Source organism: Chelmon rostratus, chromosome 13 (genome assembly GCF_017976325.1).
Source record: "Chelmon rostratus isolate fCheRos1 chromosome 13, fCheRos1.pri, whole genome shotgun sequence".
Classification (NCBI taxonomy): domain Eukaryota; kingdom Metazoa; phylum Chordata; class Actinopteri; order Chaetodontiformes; family Chaetodontidae; genus Chelmon; species Chelmon rostratus.
Window position 1 is genome coordinate 16,636,346 of NC_055670.1, and position 20,912 is coordinate 16,657,257.

At 41.2% G+C, this 20,912-nt stretch overlaps 1 protein-coding gene across 1 annotated transcript in view; it reads left to right on the forward strand.

Annotated features, from left to right (window-relative positions):
- Positions 1-6,472, forward strand: part of LOC121616252 (dehydrogenase/reductase SDR family member on chromosome X-like) — a 29,140-nt gene extending 22,668 nt beyond the window's left edge. Inside the window, exon 7 of the mRNA XM_041950963.1 lies at positions 2,949-6,472. Within this exon, the coding sequence (XP_041806897.1) occupies positions 2,949-3,128 (180 nt within the window). The 3' untranslated portion in view covers positions 3,129-6,472. The remainder of the gene's footprint in view (positions 1-2,948) is intronic.
- The last annotated feature ends 14,440 nt before the right edge of the window (positions 6,473-20,912 follow it).

A 20,912-nucleotide genomic window follows, 5' to 3' on the forward strand; every position in this document is an offset into this window, starting at 1 on the left:
TATATGTGTATATATACATATTTATGCATATACACAGGCATATATACACACACATGTACCTATACGTGTGTGTGTGTATATATATATTATATATATATATATACACACACACACACACATATATATATATACACACATATATATACACACACATATATATATATATATATATACACATATATATATATATATATATATATATATATATGACTATGGATGACTATGGAAGCATGTGGCCGACCACTGAAATTTATTTTATGTTAATGAAAATCTTTCATTTTTTCAGGATGTGTTCACATGCAACAATTATTTTTATTTGAACACTGATAAAAAATAAAAAAAATTAAAAATTAAAGAAAAAAGTAGATGCAAGGCACAATCAATATTCGGAGGAAGTTGTCCTTGTTATTACTGAGTATCGTAAAAATAATGCAGTATCCTCAGTAAGCAGAGCAGTGGAGTCAGATACAGCAGAGCAACAGGCGAGCTGAAATTAGTGAGCTTTTTTTTTAAGATCACCACAATGCTTGAGACATAGAAGAGACATGCACAGAACAGATCTGCAGTCAAGGAAGGCGGTTTGGTGGAGTGAGGTAGTGTGAAGGTGGAGTCACCACTAGCCCCATCCTCCAGCCTGGCACCCTCACAAAAGGTCAGACAGAACAGAGCAATACCCTTTACATCAGAACAAATCATCAGCAGGCTCATACACAACATACATTTCACAAAAAAGAAGATATTCACCTGTTTTTAGAGTCTGTGAGAGTGATCTGCTCCTGAAGAGCTGCTGCTGATTGTTCCACCGATATCAAATTATCTTTACACCAGTCCTCCAGGTTGAAACAATTTGGGTTTCTCAGTTTCCAGTGAAGTGAAGTAAAGTCCACTTAGAAACTTGATAGCTTTTGCATCACCCATCATCTAAATCATACTGCATTTTTAGTTCATTAATTTCAATAATGTTGCCATCAGAAAGCAATTAATGTAGTTCAGTTATGTTTTTCTTCTGCTAAATCTAAATAAAATTAATTTCCCCTCCAGCTGTAAATAGTGGATTCATCCAAATTGTACAAGAAGGCACAGAAAGGTCAGAAATACAAAGACGTCTATGAGCTATGTCACAGGAATGGAGAATTAAGTGCTTAATAATATTTCTGTGATGTTGGGAGGTACCGCGTGGAGCCCAGTGAAATGTTTTCCTTATTTTCTGCAGTGATCTTTTGCTCCAAGCAGCCCCAACTACCTGCCTCATATTGTTCTTCACATGCTGAATTGATGCCTCTCTTGACATCATATGAAAAGTCCTCTCATGTTACGAGTGGCGAGGAGGCCAGCGATGAAACCCACTTGATCTGTATGGATTAAAGATGAAACCAGTCTCTCAAGACGCATCACAAACACTTTATAATCAATACTTAACAGGCTTTGTGGGCAAAAATGAATCATCTGCAAATGCTCTCTGCCTGTTTTCAGCCACGGAGAAATCATAGCAGAACTCATACTGTGCACCGCTGACTGATTGATCGTTATGTAGTTAAGTGACGAAGAGGGTCAATACACCAGATACCACATTTAAGTCTGCATCGAGCATCGAGCTAGACGATCTCTCCAGTAAACTTGGAAAAGGCTGACATAAAATTTGCAAACGTATGTGATCTATTAATTTAAAAGCAACTTTAAAAAAAAAACAAGATACTTACACCCCTTAAAGCTCCATTACCTGTGACAGAAAAAGCTTGACCTGCCTGTCTTTGCTATAATTTCTGTGATTCAAGCTCATTCAAGTGGGTGTCCTAAACTCTGCATGCCCAGGACTATAAGTGTGAGATTATTTTATATCGCTTTACCCCATTTAAATTCCATTTAAGTCATTTTAATAGTGCTGGAACTGATTTTGTGACCTTCCTAGGTTAATAGGGGTCAATATATCTCAACGGGGAGGAGAGAGGAGGAGAAACACAAAAGCAAAACACATGAGACATATAATAATATAATAATGCCACTGAGCAAAAAAACATGACACCACATGACCAGAACTGTAAACTCCGGGATTGATAGCCCTTTTAGGGATTTTAATCAAGAAAAAACAGCCAGCTAGACAATTAGTAGACAAAAGGCCCGATGCTGTACTTTCGCTACTGCAAAGTCATAAGCAATCAAGCGTAATGAGCAACGAAAGCAGTGGCCTGTTGTCATGGAGGGGTTTTAGCGCTTCCTCGAATGCTTTCTGTGAGAAGAAAATAAAGCGGAGCATTTCCATGTGTGAACAGACCTTTAAACTACAGACAGCAGCATGAATAATGAAGCACAAGCTGTGTTTTCCTGTATCGTCGCTCGCACTGAAAAATTTAGCCCTGCAAGCAAAATAATAATTCATTCAGAGGAACAATTAAAATTCATGTTTGGAAATATTGCGCAGCACTACAATGCACACACACAAACACAAACACAAACACAAACACAAACACAAACACACACACTCTGGTTCACACAAAAAGAATGCAGGCGGACTGTTGATGCTCGCAGGATGTGATCCCCTCTCCGCTCTGAAACCTGCTCCTGGTCTCACAGCTGACACTGAGATCATTGTTAAAATGCATCAACACTAACACTCACGCACACTTACGCATGCAGACACACACACACACACACACACACACACACACACACACACACACACACCCTGAGCCTTCTTTTCACTGATGCTAACATACAGTGACATCAGCTCTCCTCTGGCATTCAGAAACACACACACACATGGACACTCACACACACCGACACACACACACACACACACGGACACAATATTTGTTTGTTGCAGTGATTACTTGTTGTTGAACTTCTCATCCTGCAGTCAAATCCCTTTGTGTATCTCTGCTATGCGATTGTTTTCACTTTATTTGGATGTGTATATATTTACATCGCATCTGTGTGTGTGTTTTCCTCAGACACCTGCAGAGGGCGCTGCCACTGTGCTGTACGCCGCTCTGTCACCGGCCCTGGAGGGGGAGTGTGGAGGAGGCTACTGGGCCAATGGGCACAGGGAGATGACAACACCACCGACCTTTGACCTGCAGCTGCAGCGGCGCCTTTGGGAAACCAGCGTACGTTTGCTGAACCTGCAGTAGCGCGGGACTTAAGGACGACTAACTGGACTAAACCTCGAAGTAACCACTCGGGCCACCCAGCCACCTTCCCCTTCTCCCTTTTTCCCCAGTATCTTTTCTCCGTCCATACCTCACATCGAGGTGTCTGTAGCGATTTATGTTGACAATCTCACAATCCGCTGCTGGCTATTTGGAGCGCGAATACTTCCTTTTTGTTCCAGACCTGCCAAAGAAGGGCTACAGGGAATGCACAACATTTTTTCGTTATTCACTTTGAGCAAGCAAACAAATATACACACACACATGATTCTGCTGTCACAGACACTGCTGACATCGGCCTTTAGTTATAAACAGATATCAGTTGTCATCCATCTCTGATATGATGAAGTTTAATTCCCGATCGTAGCTAACCTCAGATATCGTTCCACAGTGTCCAAAAACCTGCAGCGACATCGGCCTCACTCTGCCTTAATGTCTTTAGTCTGGCTTTGAGTGAAGGCCTTCTTTGTCCCGCAGTGAACTAAATGCTGTTTCAGAGGCTTTCCCATCCTAAAAATAACAATCTAAGCAAACATTGAAAGGCTGTTTGGTTATAGAAATACTTCAATATAAAAAACAGAATTTTGGTGCAGTATACTGGCTTCAGTATCGCCTGTCGGTCAAGGCTTAGCTCACACAAACATTCATGCACCATGACAATGATGTGATTTTTCAATCCACCTCGCTGCGGCAGGAGCTGTGATGTCATCAGCTTGCTTTGACACATCACGATGATTTCTCAGCTCGACTTGCCGTCGCGCTCGTTTGACTGGGAGAACTTTAGTTTTTTTATTTTTTTGGTACATTCGTGTGCTTTTACTGATTACTACTGAATCCTCATGTTAACTGCTGGTTGGTGTGTGAGAGGGTGTCCTTTTCCTGCTGTGCTCGTGAAGATGCTGGGAAAACATCAACTCCTCTTTCCTCCCTCTCTCCACCGCTCAGCAATCCAACAAAAGACGTTCCTTGGGACTGATCGGGGGATTTGGGGAGACGCTGACAAAAGGAAGCTATCCCATGTGCAAGTAGGCCTGAATTTGGAATAATTCCCCCTGTAGACCTGAGGGTGGTGAGGCATTCGGTTTTGTTCTGGGGAATTTTCTTTGCTGTTGTCGTTTTCTGAGGCCAGGATTTCCAGACGTTTCTGTTTGCTTTTGTCTGCTCGGAAACAAAAAGGGAAGGGATGGGGAACCAACCGCCACTTCACTCTGTCCCCGTTTTCGTTTGTGATCCGTGTTAATCGGTTTTACCGTGTCTGTGATACATGTGTGTGTGTTTTTATGAGTTAAGCGTTAACTCATGCTACAGACCCAACTCACGTTGATGGACAGCACAACAATGGCCCCCCCTGGAGGAACGGCAACGGGAGGAAGAGATAGAGCGAACGCACTTTATTTCTTCCAGTACTCGAGCTCTGATTGGTTCCTCAGTGCTGCTGCTGCTGCTGCTGCTTCCTCGTTTGGCGCAGCTCCCAGTGCATTGTGGGATTGAGATTTCCCAGTGGTGAGAATCAAACTCCATCTGCTGAGCTGACACACACACACACACACACACACACTCAGAAACAGTGGAAGCAGTACATCCAGGCACAGGCTTATCTAAACAAGCACACAGCAAACAAACATGTCTGTTACTCATGCAGGAATATACTCACATACACACACACACACACACACACCGCCATAATGCCATCTCCACTGTGATAAACCATTCTAGCTGTGAAGATGAAAAGTTTTATCTCAAATTAAAACAAGTTTTGGCTAAAAATCCTTCCCTACATGCCTTCCCATGGCTGCACGTGTGCATTGTTGCTTTGAATACTGCCACTGAGCATCCAGCATTCGTTATTATCTGCCGTATGTGAAGCAATAGTATCACTGTGGTAGCTAATTCAGCCGGAGCCAGACATTCAGAGTAGGGAAAGAAGGTGAACAAATGAAAAAAGATACCAGATTCAAGTTACCCGTATATCAGGAATTCAAAATGTCAGTATGTATAAAAACATTTAATGAAGACAGTGACTTGAATAGTTAAATTGTAAAAATTCCACATTTTCCAAGCAGTTTGAAAATGTGTCGCAAATTAGGGGCTCAATCCTCTGAAGGATGCGAACCGCAAAAGGTCTGGCTGAACCCCCTAAATCCCCTAAATGAGACAAGGGTTTAGACTCACAGAGGCAAAACTATTGGTGTGTTCGGGCGCTCCTTGTCAGCTCGTAAAGTCGAAAATGTTGCCATGTTGCAACCAAATGGCCAACATAACTTAGTTAGAGTACGAGATGTATTATGTTTAACGTCAACACGACACCAGGCAGATAGTGGTCCAGGTTATGGGTAAATGCATCCACATTACTTCCATTTATTTGTAATGCCCTGTGATTAACGTGTCCATGCTGCAAATAGTGGAGTTTATGCCTGGCTTCCATTATTTACAACCTGTTGTGTGTGATATGATTAGCAGTGATAGATCACCCTAACAGAAGTGATATGACGTGATCACCTGAATTTATGAGTTAACAGAGATTGCCCGAACGCTCCATCAACTAGCCGATCAACACATAATGGATTGTTGAATCTTTAGGTCCAAATGTGTCCTCCAGATTTAGGCCTTTTGTGGAGGAGCCTTTGAAATGGGACAGGCATTGCTGGTTCACTCCAGAAGGTCCATCTTTCGATGAATGCTGCATTCATGTCGTGTGGTGGTCGAGATGGAGAAGATTCCCATGCTCACATCACCTGAAACACAAGACGGTTGGTCCAATGAGAGTTAAAAATACTGTAAATAAATGACAATATAACAGTACATCCATTTGGGTTTAATTAACCTTAAATAACCTTGGCTGATGCAAGGCTTCCATGTTTGTCACATGCTTCCGTATTATTTAGCTTTTTTTTGGACATCAAAGTGTAGAGAAAACCTTCATAATTATTGGATTACTCCGATGTTGATGCGAACCACTTTTGCAAGCTGGAACCTGACAATTAGGAAGACTCCTATAGGACATGAAGATGACATAACTCCAGGAAAACACATCGCACCTCGACCTGATTGGCTGGCATTGTAGTGTAACTTAAATCTGTCCAATCAGGCCTGTTCTCAGTGTTTGAAAAGATCCACCAGCAGGTTTTACCTCGTTTGAATGAGAGTAGCTGATTCCAGTCGGCCAATCAGGGTTTGGTGTGTTGAGAACTACTCAGATTTGACGTTTATTAGTATTATTATCATGACAATTATTTTGTGAAATATCACAATCCAAAACATAGTGGAGGAAGGAAAAATTAAGTTAAATTCATGTTTAAAACTCTAATTCAAAGCAAGAGGTTTGGTTGAGGTTTTTTTTTTTTTTTGCTATAGCAGTTGTGTGGAATTGACTCTAAATGCCAGCAATATTCCCCAGTTTCTCTCCGACTTGTCAAACTGCTCAGAAGCAAACTGTTCATCGCCTCAGTGCTTCTGTGCTTGACTGCGCGGTTCCCCAAGGCTACTGTAAGGTACCGACTAAATAACAGAATAACAAACAAACCGGCCTGGTCCCATTTAAACAAATGCGCTCGCTTCCCTTCACACAAATGAAAACACCAGCTTACTACTCAGCACTGCTCGTTTAGAAAGTACAAGGCACTGTGGCCTGCATCCTGTCAAAGAGCTATTGTATTCTTCACAGTCCAGCTGCTACAGTAGATGTATTAAAACCCGAGCGGGGGGAGAGGGAGAACGTCAGCGACCATCTCTCCCATCTGAGCACAAGGTTTTCCAAAGACGAGGGGAGGAGGCGCGTGAGGGTCCGTCCTGGTGTTCTTGTTGTGTCAGTGTGCAGAAGAGGGCTGCTAAATTATCAATGAATTACCTTGTTATATATTTAGCGTGCTCCTGAAGCGCTCCGCACAGACAGGACAACACAGTGAACTCTCTGAACTTGAATTGCAAATATAGAAAAAGAGCAAAAAAAGCTCAAGTAACCGTCTGTGATGTTGTCTGTGTGTGATTTACCTGTATAATTATTTCAAAGCGTTGCCGCCACTGGACATTGACAAGTGGAGCTGTATGTAGACTGACAGTGTTCTAATAGCCATTCTTCTGTCTGACCTGGGATCACATTTATATTAAATGTTTCAGTCCCAAGTTCTGCAAATCCTAAATGTGTATATGTATAGGAAGAGAGATAATATAAAGATGTATACGGGGGGTAACCAGATGAACTGAGTCCTTACTCTGGCAAGAGTCCAGCTAAGAGACAACATCCTTATCCCCCCTTTACCATTTCTCCAGACCTGTTCTCTCGACCAATCGAGGATGTTCCCGCCTCAAATCCAGTGTAAACGCTCAGTCCATCTGGGCCCCTGAGGACTCAATGAAACGTGCGAAATGTTTTATTTTTAATCATTATTTTGTTGTTGTTGAGATACGCATCTTATTGCTTTTGCCGTGCCTATGAAGAAAATCTCCCTCATATATGTGTAACTGTGAATTTTTCATGTAGAATTGAGCTTGTAGAAACTGTGATTACCGTCTTGTCCTGTGCATTGCCGTAAGTTTTTTCTCTCTTTTGGAGTGATGGGAGTGTGTGTGTGTGCGCGTGTGTGTGTGCGTGCGTGCGTGTGTGTGTCTAGATAAGGGAGTTCATGTTCATGTTTTTTGTCAATGGTTGTGACATTCCAGCAGCAGCCACCACCTTTTCTATTATCCAAAGCTTCTCAATAAACATATCATCGTGCCACTCTGGCTCTCCGTCCTTTAAGCCGTGTGTGAGTGAGAAACTGTCAGACCGATGACACGCAGCATGAGACGGCGAGCCTCGAGCGCAGTCTGAACTTTTGAGATATTCTCAGATCCATCAGTGAAAGACACACACACACACACACACTTACTATCAGGTCACACAGATTAACTCTTTCCTATCAGAAATATCAGATCTGCTCCAGTGTTGCAACCAAGTGTTTCACCACAGATACATAAAGATACTGTTATATTATTCAGTTACTATCAATGACTTCTACACAGTGAGGAATGTAACATCTGCTCAAGCACTGTGCTTTGTACTTGTGCTAAATTTACAAAGTTTTACTTCTTCAGTGACTACTTTCTCTACAGATTAAGATTTTTGCATAGAAAACATGATGCACAACATGGTTCCCAAATGTGAAGATTTGCTGCTTTTCAAAACATTTTAATAATTTTCATTCATTCCTAATATTTCTGAGGTTTGGGCTACAGGTTGGACAAAATAAGCATCATGAGGGCATAATTTCTCACTATTTTCTGAACTATAGATCAGTGGAGAAAATAATCAGTTGCTTTCCTGTGCAAAACAGTTAAAAATTAGCTCCAACTCAACCTGCTTTTATATCAATACATGCATGAATAATAATCCTCTAATAATATGATTTATAACATAAAACAGTCACAGGATACACTTCTTCTTCTTCTTCTGCAGTGAGTATTATGAATGCCTCAAGAACATTTTCCTTGTTACACTTGCATGTTCAGTGCAGGATTTTTACTTGTAATTGAGTATTTTTTCAATAGTGTTGTATCAGGACTTCCACCTAAGTAAAGGAAATGAATACTCCCACCACCAATACATTACATTCAATTTATTTCCAGAACATGTGAACCAGTAATCTGCTAGTTTAGCTGCAGCTGCCCCAATTCATCAGCATGATTTCGTGTGTTTTTTATGGGAACACCTCCGTCTGATCTTTTTAACCCACCCGATCAAAGGATGTGTTTTAAATGCTACAGTATTTCAAAATGACTCTTGATTTAAGAGTCAGTGCTTCAAACTATTAAGTTGAATTGATTAATTCAATTAATTAGTCAGCTCAGAATCGGCCAAAAGAAAAAAAAACTATTAGCCAGAGGCATTTTCAGTCCACAGACGTCAGCATTAGTGTTAAAAAATGACTGTTAATTGAATCCTGAAACATTCTGTCATTCATCAGCCGGACACACAAGGTTCAATCAGTATCTGTGCGTCTGTCATCATCGCATTACATTAGTTATTAGACCAACCCAGTCTGTTCAAATGTGGCCAATATGGCATAATGTGATTATTTTCTAATTAAATTCTGTTGAGCTTTTTTCTAATTTCCTTCCTACTTTACTTCACCACAGTTTTCCAGCCCTTAACTCATGCTGCAATATATTTTCTATTGCGTCAAATTAGGCTCGCATATAAAACTCTTGATACATGCAAGAAAATAAATGTGATATTTAAACCATGAACGCTGCACAGGAAAGCTAATACAACAAGGAAAGTCTACTTTTCAAGATGCAGTCATGTTTATTGTTTCTGTTTAAAATGAGGGGTTTAGACTCATTGTTTGGACTCACATTTACAGATTTTTATTAATTAATGATTTTATTAATTTATTTTTTACAGTCCACCATAATTGTGTAAAACGTACTGTAGCTCTATTTTCTGCTAAACCGGAAGGACTAGAGCTGATGGATGCGTTTTGCTTTTGTTGTGTTTTTTATTCATTTATGGTAATTAGTAAAGGGTGACAACAGGCTGCAGAGACTACCTGAGGATCATATTTCAGAAAGGAAAACACACAAATCTGAGAGGAAAAACAAAGAATCCCTCTCTTTTGCTTCCCTCTAAATATATTCATAAACCTTGGACCCAGACAATGTGCAACAAATGGATCAGACATCTCTCTCTCTGCATATGTGACACCTGCATTTCTGTTAGAGGAAGCAGAGTAGAGCTGCTGTCATCTTGTCTTCAAGAAAGGTGCGAGTGAGACACTTAATTAGGCAGCTGTGCCAACATGACTGAGCAGCGCTGTGAATCGAAACGCTGGGAAAATGTAAGAGAACTCATCAAGGTGCATTTGAATGGCGGGCGAGCAGCGTTACATCATGTACATGCCAACTTGTGAGAATGAATATCTGACACAATGAGGAGAATGAGGTGCTGTCTCCTCAGCTCTTTGTAACACGAGGACACACACAATGCTGCTGTGTGTCTGCTCTGCGCTCACTCAGGCAGAAAACACACACACACACACACACCTGAAAAGAAAAAATGATCAACCACATTTATGCCCTGGTAATTGATGCTCATATTCTTGGGACAGATTATGGTTTATAACAGTGAGTATAATCCACAGAACATTCTAAACACACTTAATAGGTCCTTATTCAACCATTAAGTGGTAGCTCTCCCTCCATAAATTCCTTATGGGAGATTTAATGAACTCGTTGCATGCACGCTCATAAAGTAGGAAGTGGCTAATAAGTGTTCATTTATGTAATTACTGACAAATGAGTGAGAGGACATTATTATTCATGGCAAATATGAAGAGGGAGCTGGTCCTACACAGTCACCCACCTGTTTTACCTGACTGACACAGTCTCAGCGTCCATTCACTGCAGTGCAGGTCTCTATGGTTCCCCCTCAACCCAAAGGGTCATATTAGGGACTGTGTTACAACCCTGATTCCAAGAAAGGTTTGACTGTGTGTAAAACATCAATAAAACAATGTGATGACTTAGTAATCTTTTTTTTTTTTTTTTTTTTTTACATATACTCAATTTAAAACAGCACAAAGACAATATATTTAATGTTTTAATTCATCAACTTCATTGATTTTTGTAAATATTTGCTTACTCTGAATTTGATGCAGCAACATGTTACAAACAAGTTGGGACAGGAGCAACAAAAGACTGGGAAAGTTGTGGAACGCTCCAAAAACACCTGTTTGGAACATTCCACAGGTAAACAGGCTTATGGGTAACAAGTGGTAGTATCATTATGGGTATGAAAGGGGCATCCTGGAAAGACTGTCAGAATCGCAGTTGTACTTACTCCAAATACCAAATTCATCACAGCCCCTTGTTAACCTCTGTTAACATCTCAGAAAGCGGTACTTGCCTCTGTGAATTATGAGGAAAAAAGCCAACAGCATGTTCTTATCATTTTATAGTGGAAAGTTTCAATGGTTGAACACTTCAACCTTCAAAAAGTCTGTCTGTCTGTCACCTTGCCTGTAGCTGCTATAACTCTTTCACTCATTTCCTTAATGTAATTTCAAGGATTCAAATCAGTGACCCTCTAATCACAAACTCATGACCTACCTGCTTTTTCCTCATAATTTATTAAACATAGATTCATTAGATTTTTTTTTCCTGATCTGAGGTCAGTGTGCTAAACAGATGTTTCCAACAGATGTCTAATAGGTGCACTGATAAGTTTTCTCTGTGACTGGAGGGAAAAACAGGCTGACCTTTGCTTTATTTGACCTTCGTATTACAGGAAAATTAGAGACTAAAAACCTTGTTACAGCGTTATGAAAGTGTGCAAAACAGCCATAGGTGAACATACCAGGACAAAAATATCTTCATACAACTAAGAGACAACTTAAGAGACAAGATTTGCCTTTTCTTAAAATTTCTAGCCAGCTCTCATCTGATGAAATAATAAACTAAATCTGGTGTGATGGTCATGAACAGACGTATACAGTGGCCCAGAGTGCAGGAAAGCATACCTACACTGCCCTCTAGGGTGCCCCTCCAGTGGAGAACATGGAGTGCGGTGCATGGTGCCCTTTTTATATTTTAGCTTGGGGACAGTGCATTTTCCAGCTAATCCAAAGGGTTCTTTAAATACTTCAGTTTAACATTTGATCTTTCAGAGAATTAGAAAAATCCACACTCAGAATCACCAAATATGGAGATATGAGTTTCAGTGAACTAGAGAGGTGTGAACAATTGTAATCCTAAAAGTAAATAGTAACTAAAGTTGTCAGGCAAATGTAGTGAGTGGAGTACAATGTACAATATTTGGCTCTGAGGTGTGGTGGAGTAGTTGGAAAATGGAAAATGGAAATACTCAAAGTACAAGTGTGTAATGTGTGCAATATTATTTTAAGTGTAGTTGTAGAGTACATTACTGGATACTGAGTTGCATTACTTTTACAGCGTATAGTCCAATTCTATTTGCTGTACGTTTTACTTTAAAATCATAAGTCAGTCCTGTAATTCTCGTCACCATGCTGCTACATCTGGGACAAAGTGTGTGAAACACCTCTGGCTTTGGGTGTGCAAGGTCATACTACCCAACAGTTCAAATAGTTCCACCTCAAGCAGCTACAAAAGAAAACACAAATAAAGATAGATTCTAGAATAGGAGCATTAAAGATAGGAGTGGATTTTAAAAAAGAGATTTAAAATGTACTAATTGACAGTAAATAAGTGATAATTGATACTGCAGGTTAAATTATAGTAAAAGTTTCTTAGAGCAAGTTTAAAAAGATTTCTTTTAAGTTAAATTTATATTTCTTTAACTTTGAGGATGAAAATGAAAGTATGTTTTCAGCTCATCATTCTCCTTATATAAGAGTTAGACGACCACAACCTCACGCTGTTGTGTAAACTGCATCAAGTGAAGAGTGTGGCAGACGCTCACAAGGTGTCCTCCCAGTGGAGAAAATGTGCCAAAGTGCACTAATGGGTGCCATTAAAATGGAACAGGATGCAGTGCCACATAAGCTGCCCTACATGCTCGAAAAGGGTTTGGAACTGTTTCATCATAAAATGTGTCACGACTTCCTGCACAGTTTTTATTTATTTGATTTCTCCACAGCACCTCAGACAGCCTGAGTCCTCTGTCTCACAAAGGTATCTGAAAAAAGACAAAACATTCAAAAACAAATGAGGATGTCTTTTCCTGTGGAGTGCAAGAGGTCTGTCTGTCTGTCTGTCTGCAGGTCCACCTATTAGCAGTCTCCGAGTGTGAGATTAAGACAGCCATTAATCTTCCAGGCAGCAGTGGCTTATGGGAAAGGCCTGACAGCCCAAGGCTAAGTGATACATGGACCTTGTCAAGACGCGTGATGGAGGGATAGATGGGTGGACAAAAGGACACGGACACACACACAAACACACACACACACACACACACACACACACACACCTCACCTGGCCAATAAGGTAAAGTCAGTACATGTGAGATTACTGCAGATTGGATTATGTTTTAGTTCATGACACATCTACAAAGCAGTGGAAACTTTAACACCCTGCAAAAAAACACTGGCTTTCATTGCTGGATTGAAATTAATTAAAACCAATCTAACACAGCCAGCTTTGGCCTTGAACCACTTCTCCTACACGTTGTGGCGACAATAAAGCAGCAAACATTAGAGGACAGGCCTCCCCGAATAACCTGTGCAACGACACCTGTAATAAACAACTTCAGCCACTCACTGTTACAGACAGGTGGGACACAGAGGTCAGACTCCTGCTCCAATAAAAACTGCTCTTCCCACCTCGCAGGACGGAGCGCACAGTTTACACACAGGTTTTCATTCTGGGAAGTCCTGCTCTGTTTGCTGTGCATCTCGGTTAATCTCTTTCCAATGATTAGCATTCTGTGAGGCCAGACTGGTTTGGACTTTTTTGCTGGGCAGTGGGAACACAGATGGAGATCTTTGCTCTGTATTGCAGATTAAATACTGTTTGTTTACATAAGCGGCATTTTCTGCGGCATGTGATTTTGTATTCTATATCGTTTTGCTATATATTGCAGATGCATGTGCAGTCTGATGAAACTATATTTGCCTTTGATGAATACAGATGCACGATGCCATATGCTGTTGGTTGCACCTCAAGCTAAAATGATGCTCTCCATGGTGTTGAATCCATGTTGTAGCTTGGAGGTCTACTGAGCTTTCTTTAAAGTAGAAAGTTGGTGCAATTGTCGTGTTCATGAGTTTGAGTTTTGCTGGAAAATATTGATTGTTCAGCTGTTGTCAGTGTCTTCAAAAACATCTTGCAGCTTTTACGCTCAACACTCCAACACTTGTTTCAGATAACGGATATGCCAATCATACATCAGTTGGGCGCCTTCTGTCTTTTACCAACATGCAGAACTTTGCAAAACCAGTAATAAAATTCATCACCTTGGACAGCTCCAAGCATTTCTTTTATATGTATGTACGTATGAAGTGTGGTGACATAAGATTTTAAAGTAGAAACTCTGCTTAACTTCACTGTAATTCAGGCTCTAATCAGTTATTTACAGTCTACATTTGGGGCTAAACCTGTGATCTTCACATACTTTAGATGTTGGTTTGTATGGATTTTTTCAGACGCCTCAGATATGATGAGCTCAGACTCGTTAAAAAAATCAGTGACTGTGGTTGGATATAAAAACCCAACATGCATGGCCAATATAACTCAACATAATTCAGCCATGTTGTTTGACCAAAGTTATTCCTTGTTACAGTAAAAAAAAAAAAACACTTGTCAGGGTCGGGTTTTGGCTTCAAACATGACTGGAAAATGTCTTGACTTGTTGTCTGCAGTGTTCTGCTGCATGTCTCACCCAGCTGTCACACCATCACCATTCCCTTCTGCACCCGATGAGAAGCTCAGCTCATATACATGCACTACATCACTCACATCCCTATTATGGAAACGTCGGTCGATTTTGACACAAATGAAACATATCCGTGATTTGCAGAAACGTACGATGCCAGCATTTTCTTCTGGTAACTGGGCTGCAGATTTCACCCCTTATCTAATGTTTAAGAAGATTCTTCACCTCCACGAGGAAAAGCAAAGTGGAGCAAACATCCAATTTAGGGCTTGAAGTGAAAGACACTTAAAAAAGACACGAAAATCAATTATGTGTTGCTTCAGCGGGGAAAACACAGCGGGATCAGCCTTCAGCAACTCGCAGCAGTTCAAACCAAACATGGCAGCTCACCTTGCGGAGAGTGGAACAAAAGAAAAGACAAAGACGCTTCTGTCTCAGCCACAACAAACAAACCCAATGACCTGAATAACAGCACAATAGATGTGTTTCATTAGGTTCAAAAAAGCACCACAAATGACTTTCACTAAACTCAACCCTGGCTGCCTTGATTTGTCCAATGGTGGATCTTTTCATTTAATTCTACCAATGAGTCAAGTGCTGTGTAAAACCAATTATTCTGGTGCAGAATTGGTATCCTGGCTTTCCTTCTCCTGTTTCCATGAGTGCAAATGGGATTATATGTTTACAGTGGTGCATTGGCGGAAGTGTCATATCACGGTCGCAGTCAGTGTGTTTAGGAATTTACAGTGTGAGGGTTGAGAAGGTGAGCGCTCAGCTTTTATGTTTGTGTGTGTGTGTGCGCATCCCTTACTATCTCCTTAAACACACACTCACACACACACTCACGGAGACGCACTGTAGGAGAGGATGGGATTTACTGTCTAAAAATGGCCAAAGAGGAGGAGGAGGGGAGGAGACGATGGCATGGTAAGTGAGAAGATATGTGGAAATGTAGCGGGAGAGGAGGGGGATATATTTCTCCCTGAGCTGACATGGGAAGGAGTAAGAGCAGAGGAGGACAAGTCATGAGGGAGAGAGAAACGAGGAGGCAAAAAAGAAAGAAAATCAGACGCAAAATCAAGAAATGCAGGGAAAGCGGGAGAAACAGAAAATTGGCTGTCATTTTCTAAGTAAGATTTATGTATTTGTAGGACGTCAACGATGAGCCAATAACTCAGATCATTTATTTAAGCCCAAGTAAAAGGCAATGTCCATTTTTCTTGTTGTGTTAAGGGCTCTGCAAGCACACACACACACACACACACACACACACACACACACAGCACGCACATAAGGTCTGGCCCGTCTGGAAAGCGGATGGCACAACAATCTCCAGGGCACAATGCTTCACTCCACCCACTCATCTCCGCTGAGAGGATTGAGAGAAGAAGAAAGAAGGGGAAAAATAGAGAGGTGGGAGGGCAGAGAGCTCAAAAAATAAAAAGAAGAGAGGGAGAAAGTGGAGAAAGCAACAGAAAAAAAATGCCCACAGAGTGAGCAGAGGGAGAAGAGGGTAGGCAAGACGAGGAAAGGAAATAAGAAGAGATGAAGGGAAAGAAGTGGAGAGGAGAGGAAAGAGGAGGGAGGATGACACAGTGGAGGGGAGAGAAAGAGGAGTGTATGTTTGCGTCACATCTGCAGTGGAGGAGAACTGCCTGACAGTCATCAGACGCCTGCTGAATGTCAATCTCCTCTCCTCTCTCAGGTGGCTGGCTTATCCCTCCTTCCTCTTCTTTCTTTTCTGGGGAAGAAAACGCTCCCTCACAACGTCCTTGAAACCAACCGATGCACCGCGTTCACGCCGCTGGCTGATTTCGCACCTGGCAGTCCATCTTTTCCACGGCAATGCGAGCTCCCGTGGCTTGTATGCCGAGCCAATACCACGTCATCACGGTCGATAAACTATTACAGTTGAATCAATGCGCAGCGTGATACACGGATTGACAGTCAAGGTTCATCTGGTGTAATCTGCAGTCATCAGCTGCCACAGTGTTGAAAAAAAGGATGGGTAACAGGTCATGGCCTTAATGATGACAACTACTATATGTGACTGAATTTGTTGAAAGAGTTTCCTCACAGTAGTAAGTGAGTTAATGGGCATTAACATTGTAAGTAATGTTTATATGATGGGTTAATTAATGCCTTAATCTACACGACCATATTCTACAACTACGAGACTATTAACTAAGAGTTTTCCCTTAATAATCTCTTAATTGCTGTTTATTGATAGAAAGTAAGGATGTTCTTGTACATGAATTATGATCTTAATACTTTAACCCCAACCCTTAATAACCCTTGAATAAGGTATTGATAAGTGCATTATAACGAATGAACAGCCATTATGCTACTGCTGTGCATGCTGATAAGCAACTAATTAATGGTGTTTCCAAATATCAATCAAACCTCTGTTAGGTGCAGGTTGTATTTAGCCTAGCTTAGCACTGAGACTGGAAGTAAGTGGGGATGGTTAGCTGACAGTGGTTCCGGCCAAAGAAAAAAAAGAAAATAAGTGCAAAAAAAAAGAAGAAGAAAAAAGCGACTACGTATAAACTCTAAAGTCAATACTCCTGGATATTAAATGTTCCATTTGAAATTTTGAACTGTGGTTAATCTGCATCTGAGTCAGAGTGGGCGTATGGAGAGCTGTTTTCTCTCCTACTCTGCTCTATGATGTGCAAAAGCACCGTCTCAGCTTCTCACAGCAGTATGTTGTTTGCCAGTTTTGCTCCCTCATGGTGAATATCAGGTATTGAACTGGCATCTGTGTGCAGGTGATGTATTACGATGTGTCACTGTGTGTGTGTGTGTGTGTGTGTGTGTGTGTGTGGACCCAGTGGAGCAGGGACCACATCCTGCTTTGTCTATATCCCACTTGCCTTAGAGGGCAAAGACTATACTCATTGAATCTGGAGTTATGATACATAACTAAGGTTCATGCCAACCCTGCCCTACTGTGGTCCAGCTGAAAAACATCTAATATTAAAATGTCATCTGATTTGTTTGTTGGTTTTTCTCTACCAAATGTACATCAGGATCGGGACACTACACCCGCTGTACACAGGGGTGGCGGTAATACACCTCAAGCTGCTTGGTAAAATCTGTAAAAATGCCAGTTTAGCAGTTTTACATTTGCTGTCTTCACAGCCTCTGTGCGCCCTCTGTGTGATTGCGTTGAAAGCTGTTTTTTCTTCTTGTCGCTTTAATGAAACGGGGGAACAGTGGCTAACTTCAGCTTCCATTATCACAGGGGACGGATGCTGCAGATACCCGAGGTGGTTTGAGCAATCAAATTTCAATCCGTGGAGAATGCTTCTTGGACTCATTTACTCTTTTTTGAGATCAGACAGCTATTCAATTTGACCAAGATACGTGGAAGTAAGTGTGAATGGGGTCTATGTGACTTAGCAAAAAAAGACTGAGTAGTTATGGGCCATTTTTGCAGCAATCATCTTAAACTTAATGTAATCTGTGATGCTTTTTCCTAATCACTCTGCATTGCATATCCAGCAACAGTATGCTGATCTCTTATGAAAGTAGGTCATCACTATGAGAGGTAACCAGTATCATCATCTTTCAGCATTCAGTAACAAACTCTCTGTAAGAACATTGCCTGAGGTCTATTTGTATTTTCACAAACAAACACCGAACAAATTATGTTGCATTTCTTTTTCATTTCTCTGCATGCTCGTCATTTTCCAGCTCAGGATCAATGCCTTTTTGTGTCTTTGGAGGATAAACTGTCACAGGGAAGAATTCAGGCAGCAGAGGGAGGAGGACTCAAACGCAGACACTCGGGGTAGACAGGGACAGTTAAATGATTTATTGGGGAGGTGAAGATACATAAGCTTACACGGGACAGGGGACAAACGTAAGAAGAGTTTACTACAAAGCAGGTTCAGGTTCACATGGCTGGAAAGCAGGACCAACAATCTGGGTGGGAATGGGTGGAAATGGGCTGGTTATATACCGCAGGACTGATGAGGGAAAGTGGAAACAGGTGAGCAGGTGGGTGTGAGAGTCGGGTGACTGGCGCAGGTGTAAAGGTCTGAGGGCACCTGGTAGACAGGTAAAGAATGGCAGTGAAGGGGGCTGGGAAAGTGGAAATGTGGCTGGAGGGACAGAAAGGCAGAAAAACTTGCATGATTCGCGATAATTCTGCTCATTGGCTGGTCCGCCACAAAACTGCCAATATGAAAACAGTTTGCAGTGCAAAAAAATGAATAAAATAAAAACGTAACCCAGAGGACATTATGACGTGTCAAAGCAGGAAAAGCACAGGTGTAAATGATAAAGAGGCTGAGTTCCATTTAGCTGCCTCAGTTTCATGGTCCTTAGCTTTTCCTCCTAAGACTGCTGTGGAAAAAAGGCTTATTGTTATGAAAACAACAGACAATTTCCCGCACAGGTCTCATAATTTGGGCAACAGTCAATCTTTTAGACACCAGTTGCTCTCACTTGTACTCTTAATGGATGCATAAAGTCCATTAGCTGTGCATAAATACAAAAGCAACAGACTTTTGATTAGTTACATGCTACCAGTATGTGATTGTTCCCCTGTGACTTATGTGCTGTTAACTCTAGAGACTGGCACTCACATTAAAGCAATACTTAATAGATTATTTGAATAATATTTGGATTCATAAAACCAGCAGGTTGTCAAACGTGCAGGCAGGGGCCAAATGAACCCTGCAAGCCTCCATGATCCAAAATAAAAAAGTCCTTTATCAAGTCAGAGCCGTGCAATGAGCGCAGGTTATCTTCCTGGACTTCCCTCCACACAGTCAGTTTTATTTGCTTCCATTAGGATGGAGGTGGCACCAGCAGGTATGCGAAGTTTTTTATTCCACTAGCTATTGAAACAGAACGTTATTCGGCCTGTTACCAGCTGTGGATGTGTAATAAGGTAAGATAAAATAAGATCTAGCTTCATTGATCTCACACTGGGGAAATAAAGATGTTACAGACAGCAATAACAGCAAGAATAAAAGCAAGAATAACAAGGAGATGTAGACAAACAACAAACAGACAATAAAAAGGGGTACAAAGTTAACTATAAATATATACATTATATACAAGAGTATAAAAAAAATTATTACCTTGAATATTTGAATTGAAGAAGAGCTGCAGATTCAGGAGAAAACAGGCTAAAATGAAAAGCTAAACCTTACCTGACTGACAAACAGCAGCTAAGTATAGCTCACTGATTTGAGCAGTTTTTCCTTTCGAGGAGCCTCTGCCTGACGACAGCACAGCCACCTCTTTACTGCCATAGCTGTCATCTGTCCGGGCTGCCGTGCCGTCTGCGCGGCCATGTTTATTTGAGCCTCGTCACCGTTAATTAACGAGAGCAGATGATGACGTGCTGCTCTGCGGTGGGTTTGACGAGTCCTAGCAGACTGAATCAATGTTTAAGAGGCTCTGCCATTCAAGTTGTTGTTCTGGCTTGATTTGAAGTCAGCTCATGAAAGAGCCTGCTAAATGAAATCTATTAAAACAATTCTGCTCCGGCTTGTCTGTGACAGGTTTTTGACAGAGCAATTTTTTAAAAGTTTTTTTTGTAATTGATTGCCTGAAAGTTATGAGAACGAAAACAACACTTTTCACCTCGCAGTTGTGCTTTGGACTGATGTCTTGTAAATCAACGTCAGGGTTCAGATTTCAACACGTCAACAACACATAATTAAAAATTCAGAGCTCATTGATCCGTGTTTCCTGGTGCTTATTGAGACGGTACAGCGAGTGCAGCAGAGAAAATAAACTGCTGCGTGCCAAAGCTGCAGAAATGTCACACCTCCAGAGAACAACTCACCTCTGAGGTTTTCCACACCCACCAGGTGTCACCTTTCAAAGTTTTTTTTGCGCTGACTGAAATAGCAAAAAGTAAACAATTCACACAGGAGATTTAAGTGATTAGACCCCATCCTGAAATTAATTAGCAACCTGCGAAGACAGCAGATGACTGTTTTCCCCGCGTGGTACACTATCTAGACAATGACGGCGCCGAGAGGACTTCCGAGATTTCCTGCAAGTGACCAATGAAATTGTGAGGAGATCTCGCTATTGCACCTACCTGCAGAGCTGCAACACACCTTACCTGTAGAAAGCACACACACATACAAGCCTCATGCGTACTAACACACACACACACACACTTGAAATGTTTTCTGATTCATGGAAAGAAAACGTCCAAAAATGCACATTTAGGCGTTTAATTTAGCTTAGATATCTGGACATGCATATTTAATTGATAATTACTAATTTGCATATTTAAATCACAACATTTCAGTGAACACATTAGCATCGTCACTGAAAGCATGTTAGCATGCTGTGATTAGCACTTAGCTCAAAAGACCGCCTCATGGAGCTAGCATGCTGTAGACTCTTAAGACACCAGTTTACTCCATCAGAGCTGCTTGTCAAAGGTAAAATAGCTTTGGAAA